This window comes from Onychostoma macrolepis, chromosome 17, assembly GCF_012432095.1.
Source record: "Onychostoma macrolepis isolate SWU-2019 chromosome 17, ASM1243209v1, whole genome shotgun sequence".
NCBI lineage: Eukaryota > Metazoa > Chordata > Actinopteri > Cypriniformes > Cyprinidae > Onychostoma > Onychostoma macrolepis.
Window position 1 is genome coordinate 13,127,458 of NC_081171.1, and position 13,503 is coordinate 13,140,960.

At 37.3% G+C, this 13,503-nt stretch overlaps 1 protein-coding gene across 6 annotated transcripts in view; it reads left to right on the forward strand.

Moving 5' to 3' along the window:
- The first annotated feature begins 4,685 nt into the window (after nucleotides 1–4,685).
- The window catches only part of ehbp1 (EH domain binding protein 1), a 142,556-nt gene continuing 133,738 nt past the window's right edge, over nucleotides 4,686–13,503 (forward strand). For 5 of the 6 annotated variants that reach the window (XM_058750157.1, XM_058750158.1, XM_058750160.1 and 2 more), the window contains exons 1-2: nucleotides 4,686–5,070; nucleotides 6,494–6,958. In XM_058750157.1, the coding sequence (XP_058606140.1) occupies nucleotides 6,855–6,958 (104 nt within the window). In that variant the 5' untranslated portion in view covers nucleotides 4,686–5,070; nucleotides 6,494–6,854. The remainder of the gene's footprint in view (nucleotides 5,071–6,493; nucleotides 6,959–13,503) is intronic. The other variant, XM_058750161.1, reaches the window with a different exon arrangement.

Consider the following 13,503-nt stretch of genomic DNA (forward strand, 5'->3'; position numbering starts at 1 on the left):
CAAGTACTGAAGCATATGTGTATGTGTGTGTGTGAGTTGCTCATGGCAGATAACAGCTTGCTCTCCCATCCTAAAATACTGCCCACAGATTGAACGCACTACTGCGGAAGATAAATGTGATATCAGACAGGCAGTATAACTATTACAAGATACCTTTTCATGTAGTTGAAAATTGTTTTATATGGGTGATATGGGTTATATGGGCATGAATGATGCTATACAACCCATAAAGATATTTAATTGCAGATATGTTGCCAGGTCTTTTCAGAATTTGTCATTTATGCACATTTTTTTCTGGTTAATGTATTTTGGACATACAGAAATTATGCAAACTCAATTATAATGTGACCTTTATGATTTCAGCCACAGAGCAGAGTCTGACTCAGCATCAGCTGTGTGTGAGTGCATATGAGTAGGCCTATATACACTATGTGTGTGGTGGATTTTCTACACATTTATTGCTCAGTATAAATTTTTTGTTGTTGTTTTTGTCTCTCAGGTCAGTTTATGGTCATTTTAATGAGACAGATCACTCAAAAATTAACATCCTTTTTCATCACCCTCATCCTTATGCCCCCTATGCCACAGCTTTCATATCTCATTTGCATTTCTAAATTATCAGACTTGTTGTGTTGTGAATGTGTTTGTCACATCACATTATTATCAAACTTGACATATTACATAAATTCATGATATTTGAATGGATGCATGCAGTGGAATGCAACATTTTAAGTGATTAAGATTGAGATGATTATGATTTTATGAAATGATTAAGATAAATTATTGGTACAAACCACTTTGGAGTTTGACAGCCCGGATCCTCATTTATTTTATGGAAAAGGCAAGTCAGTACATTTTTTTTTTTAAATATCTCCTTTTGTGTTCCACAGAATAAATCAGAGAAATCATGCAAGGTTGGAACTTCATTTTAATTTTCTGTGAGCTATCATTTGTCTCAGTCTCTCTTGATTCATAAAACTTCACTGCGTTTATAAGACGAAATTGATCTATATGCCTGATTTTGACTTCTTTTCCAGAAAGCTTCATTGTCTTTATTGCTAACATTGGTAGTCACAGCTGATCTGGAATATGATGGCATTAAAATTGTAGTAATCTAGATTTTGTTTAGTCATGCACTCATGCAGCTTAGTATTGTGGGTTGCTTTCTCATCAGAGAGCACAAAAAAGATAAAGCTGCCATGTCTGCTTCGAATTAACAATCCCATCTGTTCTCCAATATCCAGTGCTAGAGCACAAGAGAGAAAATATACCACTGAATCAGAAGATCTACAAGGAATCCCAAACACACTCGACTGTAATCTGCAGCAAGAACTAACACACGTTTGTATGTCCTCCTCCAGAGGTGACCCAGCAGCGTGAAATCTCAGAGGTGCGGGGATGGATCGACCCTTTCAGGCCTTGCTGGCCCCTGGGAACCGCTGGAAACCCTTTGTCGGTCTCAAGAGGCCACTGTGTGATCTGAAGTGCCAAACAGCATGAGGTGGTGTCATACTCTCACCTACTTACAGACAGCAAAACATTAGGAATCAAATTAATCTTTAGGCAGTGTTAAGGCCTATTCAGATCCATTTATGGCTAACTGCTTTATTCAGATAAAATAATTTATTTTAATAAATATTTATAAAGTACTATTAATAAAATGACAAATAAAGACAAAATATTATTTTGTTACATTTATTATTGTTATTACTATAAAATTCTATATAATACAAATATGTCAGTAATTACTGTTTTTTTTTTTTTTTACATGTTTGCTTATGATCCCTAATGAAAAATAAATATACTAAAATGTATTTGAAATAAATTTATTTCATGCTAAGTATAAGTATACTACAAATAGATATGCCAGTAAATATGTTAATAGGTTTGAACTATACTTAGTTTTAAATAAATGTATTTTAAATATATAATTGTTTTACTAGGGATGGCATAGCCTTGCATGCATAATCACTATTAAGTGATCCTCCATAAAGTCAAATATCACAATATTTAGCATTAACTTTATACTTCTAGAGTTCACATCTTTGTTAATGTTTATGATGTTTTCAAAGTCTTGTATGTTTATACTGTTCTGTAAATATTGTTGAATAAACTGTAATTTGTATGTTGAGGTTGCGCTCTGCACTTCCTTTTGTTTATTTGAAGAGAACATTCAGCTGGAGTTATTTACAGAATCTTCTACCCAACAACTTCTCTGTCTTCAACACAGAGATTAAAATTCAGTATACATGCGCACACACACACACACACACACACACACACACTCACACACACATGTTTGTTTTTGTGAATTGTGGGGACATTCCATAGGCGTAATGGTTTTTATACTGTACAAACTGCATTTTCTATCACCCTACACCAACCCTAAACCTATAACCCTTACAGGAAACTTTGTGCATTTTTACTTTATCAAAAAAACTAATTCAGTATGATTTATAAGCTTTTTGAAAAATGGGGACATGGAGCAATGTCCTCATAAGTCACCTTCTCCTTGTAATACCTATGTCATACCCATGTCATTATACAAATTTGTGTCCTCATATGTCACAAAAACACACACACACACACACAGTTATATGTAATACTGACCTGATCAACAGATGTTAACCATACACACTTCAAACTATCTCATTAAGGACACCCTCTCAAAAATAAAGGTACAAAAGCTGTCACTGGGGCGGTACCTTTTCAAATGGTACATGTTTGTACCTAAAGGGTCCATTTTGGTACCTTATAGGTACATATTAGTACCTTTCGAAAAGGTACCGCCCCAGTGACAGCTTTTGTACCTTTATTTCTGAGAGTGCACTGAATCTCATTGTTGAACATTGATTTCCTCATAATAATGCACATAGGGTTCAGAAGAAACTGTATAGAGCATTTGATTAGCCATGATGAGGCACATTACCGTTCTATAGTTTCTTCTGTGATGTCAATGTCTCTTTCTGCAGACTGAAGCTCCAAAGCTTCCATTGTGTGTGAGATCACTGTTCTCTCCTTTCTTTGTCTTCACCCACGACTGTGCCCATGTGTCCGTGCCAGTGCATGAGGGAGTGATTCACTTACAGTAAGCGTGCTTATCTCACTGCCAGTGAACACACTCACATTACCGCTGGGACACACACAGGAAAAGAAAGAAAGTAAAGTCGATACACAGACAAACTGCAGACTCACACCACGCCAAATCTGGCTTTGTGAAGATTTCATTGATTAAATTGTGGAAAAATATCATTTTTTAGTAGTAATGTATTGTTATTGTATTGCAAAATCACTGGCTACTTTTTTATACAAAATGCCTGTTTTATCATAGAAAAAAACTGATCAATTCAGAGCTTCTTTAACATCTTATCTGTTACAAGATGGTGTTGGCAGCTCCTGAGCTTCCAGAGCAGTGGCCTGAGAGGTTTAATGTTGTCTAACACATGTCCTGAAGTGTTGGCAGCCCATAAAAAGCAGGATCTGATCTACAGACTCCTTGAGTCTCTGTCTGACACATGGCAAAGGTGTCTGATTGGCTTTCAAAGTGCTCTTGGCACTATGACACTGCAGTCACGATGTTACAACTCTCTGTAGCCACTGTGACTGCTTTTGAGTAGAGATCACATCCCCCTCTGCCCTGTGTACCCACATCTTCACATCTTCCGATACACACGCACACACCCGTTCATCAGGGAGGAAACCCGTCTAATGCACTCAAAAGATAAGGATCAAGACGATGGAGAAGTGGCAGGAAGAATCTGTGTGAGCACCTCCCTCCGAATACTCACAGACACATGTGTCTTTTCAAGAACGCTGGCAGCTTCAAAGCATTTTTTGACAATGGTGTGTCTCTCTGTAATATTAAGGACTGATGTGCATGCATCAAAAGGCTTCTGATAAACAAAGAATATAATGAAGGTAAAAACAAAAACAAAAAACAGAACTTTAATTTAAAACTTAAAAAAAAAACTAAATTTGACATTTAAATTTAAATAGATAATCTAATCTGGTTAGAAAATGGCCTATGTGTTTTTTCTTCAGATTCTTCAGACAGAACAAAATGTACTGTAATGAACTGTTTGCCATTTGGCAGTGGAATATACTTTTTCCTATTTGTAAGTCGCTTTGGATAAAAGCGTCTGCTAAATGACTAAAAGAATCAGAGTGTCTCTTTCACAAACTCTCCATTTTTTTATTTTTTTACATTTCAAAGCACATTACTGACCTGACTGTTTTGCTTTAAAATAAAATAAAATAAAAAAAAAAAAAAATTACAATAAATATTACATTTAAATTACAAATATATTGTTCTAAAATATCTCTTTCATAGTTTTTATTTTGTTCTAGCATTTTTAATTATTCACAGATTGTCCTACCATAATAATAAATACTCCAGATAACTGAATTGCCTCAGCCTATCAGATTTTAGCAATTTTCTTCTTTCTCTGAGTCACAACACTCATGTTTAATACACTTTATACCTTAACACATAGAAGAAGGTTTACATTGCTTATGTTCCTACTCAACTCAGTGTGCTTGCTCACACAGGCGGGTTAAAGATCTCTGAAAGATGTCTCTATCGACCAATAGGAGCGCTCACTGGCAACAAAAGCGTGAAGAAGTGGCATGAATATGTAAATATTTGCAGCCCGCCAGCCAATGAGAGATGCGTGGGGGCATATCCCTGCGACTCCGCACAGATGTTTGACTGAATGTGGGATTGGGGAGGAAAATGATGGAGTCTTGATTCGTTGAGTTTGTGTGTGAATACGAAAACAGCGCTGGATTTTCCTCCTTTCGACCGGGGAAACCACCACTGCTTCTCGGCTTCAAACTCCTCAGTTTGGTCGTTGCCGGTATACGTCTGTGTATCCAAGGGATTTCTGTTTCGCTGCCCCTCTTTACCCTGGGATAGCCTGCCTGGCTAAGGTTAGCCTAGGCTGCTAGCGGAGCTCTATGGGAATCTCCAGCCGGAGCGGCTCTTTAGCTCGCTAGCGGACTGAATGCAGCCACGCGCCTCCCGCCGCATCGGGCGCGTTCAGCCGCTACTGCTGCTGCATTATTCACGCGGTGAGTGCAGGAATGCGACCAAGACCAGGAGGTTTATGAATAATATCTGTGAAAGGGTCTCTGTAGTTGCAGGGGATTCATTATCGATTATTGATGATCTCTTAAGCTATCTTGCTAAACCGGTATTTATAAAAAAACTGGACTTAAAGAGGATCTTTAACTAGTAACCTGAGAACGTCTTTCTTAAGTCTCTTTAGTCAGTTTGACAGCACTGACAGTTTATCAGTTTGTAGTATGTGCATGAGGGTGTGAGTTGTTTGAAGAAGTCTTGCATCAATATAAAACTGTCATCTCGTGAATGTTTGAACAGCAACAGTTGTTAGCATAATTAAAAGAAATGGATGAGTTATTTTAGACCGTCCAGGACAACTTTTGAACTTTTAACGTGTGCTATGTAAAGTCTGACAGCATGGAGCGAAGAAAGACAAACAAAAAAACTGGTTGTCAGCTTTCTTGATATTTATGGAATAACACAATAGACAACGTGCTGATGTACTGAATATTGGCACAACTGTCAATATAATAAAGGCTAAAGGGTGTATAGTAGGCCTACTGTTTAGCCCCTAACTACATACTTAACAGCCTCAAGTGTCTTTTTAAAAAAAAAAAATTGTAGCTTTTTTAAAAAACACATAATACAAATATAAATTACAGTTTTTATTAAAACATTATTTTATTAGGCAAAATCTATTACGTGCCATCCATTTGCTAGAATGTCCACTTTTTCATCTTGGTCTTGGTTTTTTTTCCAATAATTTCCCCCATAGGGATTAGAAAAGAAGTTTCATTAAAAAAAATTACTAAGCATGACCCAATCCGGCTACCTGCGAGGGGAATGACAACAAACAAACTTTGATTTTAAAAAGTATTTGAAAATTATACAAAAAAGGTACAAAAACTAAGAACTTAAAGCCTTTAATAAGGGAAAGAACTACAATCCCACGAAGAGTGCTTGAAACAAAAATGGATAAATATAAAACTGATGATTTAAATATCTTGGTTATGTATAGAGAAACAATGGATTCTGAAATGTTTTCCTTTTGCGCAAAATAAAATGCAACGATAACTTTTGCTTTACAATATCAGATGTTTCCAGATCTTCAGAATATTTGTAACTGGTCCACAAGATATAATCTTACTGACTATGAAATTTGGTTGCACAGATAAACAAAGTCAGCCAAATCTCAGTTTCCTGATACCATCACTTTCCATTGCCTTGCACAGATAACTGATGGGGAATTTTCTGTTACTGGTATGCATCAGTGCTTAAATTAGGGATGGTTTTGGTAAAATGATTAAGCTGAAACTAACAAATATTTAATGCAGAAATTTGAAAATCAAAGATTGTCAAATCAGTTAATGGATATCTTTTTGTACAACCTTTATCACTAAGATCTAACCACCTCCCTCTTTGTCTCTGTAGGTTTATTGACACATGGAAATGAGGAATATTGGATTACCATGCACTGCTTACGTTTATTTTGAGGGATTTGCTGTACGGAATGAGCTCTGTGAGAGCTGTCAATCACGTCAGTGGATTTAACTTGTCGTGTCATCATGCTGATCTGCGATCATCCACACTAATGTTTTGATGGCAAGGGATCTACGTGTTTTTTCCTTTCCTCTACCTGATTTTAAACCCCTTAAACATCAATGAATGCACAAAAGTCGATTTTGGACGGATACTTTTGAGAATTTTTCCAAGGAAAGGATTTGTGAGGGGGTGGCGTCAGAACGCGACAGTATTTTAAACAAACTGTCAGCTCTATAAAGAGGACAAAACCATGGCTTCAGTGTGGAAGAGACTGCAGCGTGTTGGGAAACATGCTTCCAAATTCCAGTTCGTCGCCTCCTACCAGGAACTCATGGTGGAATGCACAAAGAAATGGTGAGTTGTCACTGCTTGCATGTCTTGCGCGTGCCGCTACTCATATCCAGCCCAGCTTGTATGTATGTGTGTGTGTGTGTGTGAGCACGAGCACTGGCTTTTGGAATGCTGAGTTGGCCCGTGACGTATCTAACGGCGATGATTTATCTATTCCCCCGAGCGTCCCTGTGTGTAGGGAGAGGCTGGCAATTTGCAACTATACTTTTCCACATCAGTTTGTTTATTTTCTCTTCTTTCTGTTTAGGAATTGTGCACGATGAATTGTATGAGATTAGCTGCAATGAAGCCTGAAGTCTCCTTCCCATATTTCAGCAGATTGGATGTAGTGAGATGTTAAACATATGTTATTATTAACAATTACCTACTAGAAGCGATAAAAGGGAGAATTCTGTTTTTTTTGTGTTTTATATATACACATTCGATTGTTCTCTCATTCAGAGCATAATCATTAACATTTATCGTGTTTAGATGCACACATTTTTCTGTGTAAGGTCTGTATTTTTTCAGTTACTAAAAGAATATTGTAGTATGCTTGTCGTCAAACTAAGACATTATTTTTACTAGAGATGTGCACCCTTGCCAATTATTTAAGAATTTTTAATATTTTTGTGCAGTAATTTAATAAACTTCTAGACAACAGCACAGAATATAATGTGGGTCATGAGGTGCTTAATGGTCACCCCTTTTAATTTTTAAAAGTCTTTATGTGGATGCCTTTTAAAGTTGCTGTGGATCTGTGGATGCCTTTTTTTAAAGATCTGTTTTCTTAATGCATATTATTGTACTTACTTTGAACAATTCACCCATGAGAATCAAAATTTTATAACTTGTCCTTCTGATAAAAACAGACTTTTCTCTGGCGACTTATGCCAGATTTCTCCAATCATTTTGTACGCAAAAAACACTTTTGTATCATCGACTGCGAGCTTGCTTTCAGATCTGCCGTCATCCAATCAACAACTGATGGATAGAAACTCTATAATCTGTTTCTTTTGAATGTACATCAGAATACCAAAGAAAATATCTGTGGCTACTTCCGTTTCATCACGACTTTGACATTTGTCCCAGTCTTGAACATTTGGTTGCATCCTTGCTGCAAAGTATGTTTGCAGTGGAATGCTGCTCAGAGGTTAAGGTCAGGTTGTGGATTATGCTGTATTAGGGGTCAAGTACCCAGCAATTTCTCAAGTTTGCTCTGACAATGTTGCCTTAGGAGTGTTGGATTTTAGAGTTTCTTGTAGATTTCCAAAAAGACTTTAGTTCTGCAGTCATGGCGATTGGCAAAACGTTTAGTTCTCCGCAAGGGAAACATAACTCCTATTTACTCAGCTCAAGTCTGAGGAATTCAGGTGCAGCAGGATTGTTTCTGGGGCCTGGAGTCATGTGTCTAATTGAGTGTTTTACTCTCGGGTTTGACAAACATACACCCCTGAGGTGTTTCAGATGTGAATGTTTCAGGAAACGGTATGGTAGAAATGCACTAATGTGGGTTGCTAAGGGCACTGCTGTGAACTAAATGCCTTTCTGTGGAAAAACAATATTTCTTAATCGGTTTTAAGTCCAGAAAACATTCCTTCCCTCTCCTTGTATGTGTGTTTTGGATGCACAGACTGTTGTCTGCATGGTGACGTGTGGACCAACGCAGAGTCAGAGCGGCGCTGGCGCTGATGAAAGAGCATTATTCACTTACTGACAAGAAGCTCAAAGGCGTTTATACCAGGGAGACGTTAGTGCCTCAGCTGCTTGCGTGTGTGTGATGGCTACGTGATCTCTGTGACTTGTGGTTCGTCTGTCCAGTGTGCCATTGTTCTGATGGAAAGTTTTCCATATTTGGTCTCAAGTGGAAACAGCTCTCTAAACTTCAGTTAAAAACTCAATTTCTCCACTTTTTATGTAGAAAAACCACAAGTATTTGTTCTGGAATGCAGGGGAGAAGGAAAATGTGTTCATGGGAGGAATGAAAGGATGTGTGAGTCAGCAATCAAATGAAGAAATCATTTGAATAAAAAAATCATTTTAGAAGTTTAAACATGGCATAATACCTCTGCTGGTTCTGATCCAATATGGATAATGTGATTGCAGGGTGTATGAAAGATGAAAATAAAGCATTCTGTGAATGTTGAAGTGGATGGAATAGGTTCATGTAGGAGATTTGGCATGGCCATCAGCTCTGATTTCTCAGGCTGAAAGATGGGTTCTAGTATTTCAATCATTAACTTCCCCAGTGTTGTGTTTGTGTGTGCATATGTTATTAGATCATTGATATCCAGAGACCATCCGGTGGTATGATTTATCTGTAGCCAGATAAGTCGAGCACAACAGCTCCGCCGGACACATACTGCAGGAGCAACGTCCAGTCAGGCCGCAGCCAGCACCTTGGGCAGTGTTCCAGAAGCATGCTGCTAGGATACGGGACACGCCACGGCCTGCTTAGGTATCCCCGCCTGTTGATTCAGTGCCTTCTAGAATGTTGGCCTTTGCAGTTCTCTTGTCCCTTGGCAACATCAAATGTTTATTAGTTGAATCTTTCAGCGTCTCTGGTATAAAGTGCTGTTGTGTAATCCTGCCGCTTCCCACGCCTCTATAGCATGGCCATGGTGGTGTTTAATTACTGTGGAGAATTGCTGCAGTAATGTATAGAATGCTGTAGGGCTTTTTTGACCGTATTGTTTACTTTTTCTGGAGAATTGCTGTAGTAATTCAAAAATTGCACATTTGTTCAAAATATACACTACTGTTTAAAAGTTTGGAGTCGGTAAGATTTTTCTTTTTTTAAAGAAAGTAATACTTTTATTAAGCAAGGATGTATTAAAATTACAGTTAACATCTATATTGTCACAAGAGTTTTCTATTTCAAATAAGTGATGTTCTAACTGTGTATTTAAAAATTATTCTTTCCACAAAAATGTTTTTAACAATGATAATAATAAGAAATGTTGGTCTCACTTTATTTTAAGGTCCAATTCTCGCTATTAATTAACTATTAACTAGGGTTGCTCCGATCAGGATTTGAGGCCGATCACAGAAAACAGTATCTGCCGATCCGATCACCGATACCGATCTGATTAAAGTCTTCTTTTTATTATGTAGAATTTTCTATAGTGATGATCCAATCAAGATTTTAGACATTTATTCAGGGCCTGAATTTCATTTTTTTTTAGACATTTTTCAAAAATATATGTTTGTCTCACCTAAATGTTTGATCATGCACTGCATTTTTGTTTTTATAATTGTGCAATTGTTGCACAATATCTTAGACACAGCACAAGCCTGATTCCATGAGCTGTATGGTTCACACATACTCCATTTGCAGTGCGTATTAGTGTTGTCACGGTACCAAAATTTCAATATTCGGTACCGATACCAGTGAAAATCCACGGTTCTCGGCACCAATTTCGGTAACATCATGCTAATTAAAAAACACACTATTTTTAATAATAAAGTCAAACAAAAATAAAATGTACAAAAATCAATGCCATTCTTTATACTTATTTAAATTGTTTCAAGTTTTTTCAAGTTATTTTTTTGGTAAATAAAGGGGATTTACTATTAAAATTAAAGGTAACACTTTACAATAAGGTTCATTAGTTAACTACATTAGTTAACATTAACTAATAATAAACTGCACTTATACAGCGTTTATTAATCTTTGTTAATGTTAATTTCAACATTTACTAATACATTATTAAAATCTTGTTAACATTAGTTAATGCACTGTGAGCTAACATGAACTAACAATGAACATCTGTATTTTTATTAACTAACGTTAGCGAAGATTAGTAAATACAGTAACAAATGTATTGCTCATGGTTAGTTCATGTTAGTTAATACATTAACTAATGTTTAACTAATGAACCTTATTGTAAAGTGTTACCAAATTAAAATATGGAAGAAATATTGTGAGATTATTTCTTTAAAAATAAATATAATTTTTTTTCAACAGTCGTAATAGTATCACATACATTCTACTAAATAATAGTAATATATTTCTGGCACAATGTCTTTAAGATAAACCTTTATTTTGACGGGTTGCCGTGAATACCTTTAAATTTCTGTGTGTAGCTATATGATATGACTCTGGTTTTACTTGGATGAAACGGTAAAATGCTTGTGAAGTGACTCTCAGTGCAGTTCTGTAGATGTTGTTTATGTATTTATGTCCTCGTTGAGACGGCAGATGCAGAAATCACCACGAGCGTCACACGCGCTTCAGTGTATGTAGTAAAAAAAAAACACGTGTCTCTGCCATTCATTCATTCACACAGAGACTCGCAGAAAATGCAGGATTCATATTTGAATCGACTTTTGCGGCTTAATATTTACAGATACTAGTCCATGTCGCGATTTGATTTAAGTGTAATGACCTACTTTTGATTAATTCATCCAAACTTTGACAAATTCCGTGACATTCCGTGCTAAACTGTAAATTCCGTTTTGATAACTGGATTCTGAGATTCCATCCGCGTTTTCTGCATCACGGAAATCATAGGGCCGTATGCGTCAGGAACCGGGTTGATCGGGTACTCGGTACCACCGGTACTTAACCTGGTACCGTGACGTTTTCATTTTTTTAGTACCGACTTGGTACCGAAGTACCGGGTCTTTTGACAACACTAGTGCGTATGCAGTCCATGTGTGGTACGTAAGCGGTGCAGAAGCAGCTTTCATACAGGAGTCTGCAACTGATCCGTGGCTGTTTACTACAGACACAACATTTATCCATTATTTGGATTTCAAATCCAAACATTGCTACTTAAAATGCTTTTTCAGCATTGTGATTCTTTTTTACACAGTCCAGTAATACAGTCTTTCATAGACGTGTTTAAACGCTATAAATGTAAGAAACACATTATTCAGTGCTTTTTACTTCTGCATTTACTTCTAGATTTATATATTAAGTTGCTCAAGCAATTGGCAAAACATTTAAACTACTTTTCTTACTTTATCACAAACATTCTAAATGAAAACTTACCACTGACAGAAACAGTCACCTCTACTGCCTTTTCTTTAGCATTTAAATCTTTATTACAAGCAATCCTGCGGTTCATAAAGGACTTTGTTTTCCTATACCTCCACGAGTGCCATCTATTATTGCCTTGTTTATCTAAAAGTGCTCTTTTCCTTTAAACCTAGCCAAGAAGCCATAGCCTATGTGTTGACTATGAACCACGGCAGACTTTAATTATAAGCATTTATGGTGTAATTACTACATTTTCGTGTCAATCCATGTTCATATTTACCACAAAAAATGCGCTGTCACTTTAATTCGCGTGCAGTGCAGCAAAAATAGACTCTGTGTGGAAACGATCTCTGCACTGCTGCAGACGCGCCACTCCTGGAACGCACTGCTGGATCTCAAACGTGTGCAGTGTGAACGCTTAATCCGTTAACATGAGAGCAGAAAAAAATACGCACCACATTCACACTGCAAACGGAGTAATGTGAACCTGGCATTATGGTGTACGCTTCAAGTGTGCATGAGCGCACGGTCTCCAGGAGGGCACGCGAGCGCTGAATGGTTTAAACACTGGCAAGAATTAAAAAGAAATGCGATTTATAAACTTTAGTGATGATGCGACACTGCCTCGATTGTGCAAGTGACAATTCCTGTGTCAACTGTGCAGCTCGCTTATAGTGCAGACGCGATTTGATTTGAAGCCATTTGCGCATTTTGAGAGAGAAAGAGAGCACTCACGGTGTTTGTGAAATGTCTCACAGAAAGTTTTCAAATTGTAAGTTATTTAATGAAGAAATATGAATTGTACATCACTTTCAGCATTATAATTATTTTAGGACAGAGACTGAAACGGTGTCGCTGCATGTCGTTCCAAACCTCTCACGGCACGCGCGTCATCAGCTTGAGATCGGTTTATGAGATTGGACTTTTTAGAGACCGCCGATCAAACATCCCAAAGCGATTATCGGCAGATAATGATCGTACCCGATCAATTGGAGCAACCCTAGTTTTAAGAATGGGGTTCCTTTGCAAGGGACCTTTGGTATCAAAAGAAACCCCTGCTGTCTAGTATTGTAGCAGTAATGTGTGGCTGCTTTAGAGTTTTGTCTGGGTCAGCCAGCTGCTTTTGCATTCAGGCATGGTGCCACGGGTCAGTCCGACTGGAATGAGGAAGGGAAATCCTTCAAAGTGCTACAGCAGTCAAGCCTAAACTGAATTATATTTGACTCAGGGGCACATTGACATTGAGTCTGAATGAACTTGGGTGTATATACGAGAATTGCATAGTGACTTACAGCGTACTCCATATTTTCCGTTTCAACTTAAAAACATTCAGTGGAAGATGGATAAACATCAAACCCAAGGCTTTTAGACTTTCTTCACTTCCACACCTTTTTTCATGCCCTTTTCTTCTTTTTTCTAGGGGTTGAGAAAAAGTGGAGATAGTTGAAAATAAGGGGAGAGAATGTGGCTTATAGTGTGAAATAGTTTTACATCCTATCAGCAGAGGAAAATTTACCAGAGATGCATGTTTAAGTAGATCCAATGTACCCTTTTATACTTTCTGATCTGGTCTGATGTGAGTCCT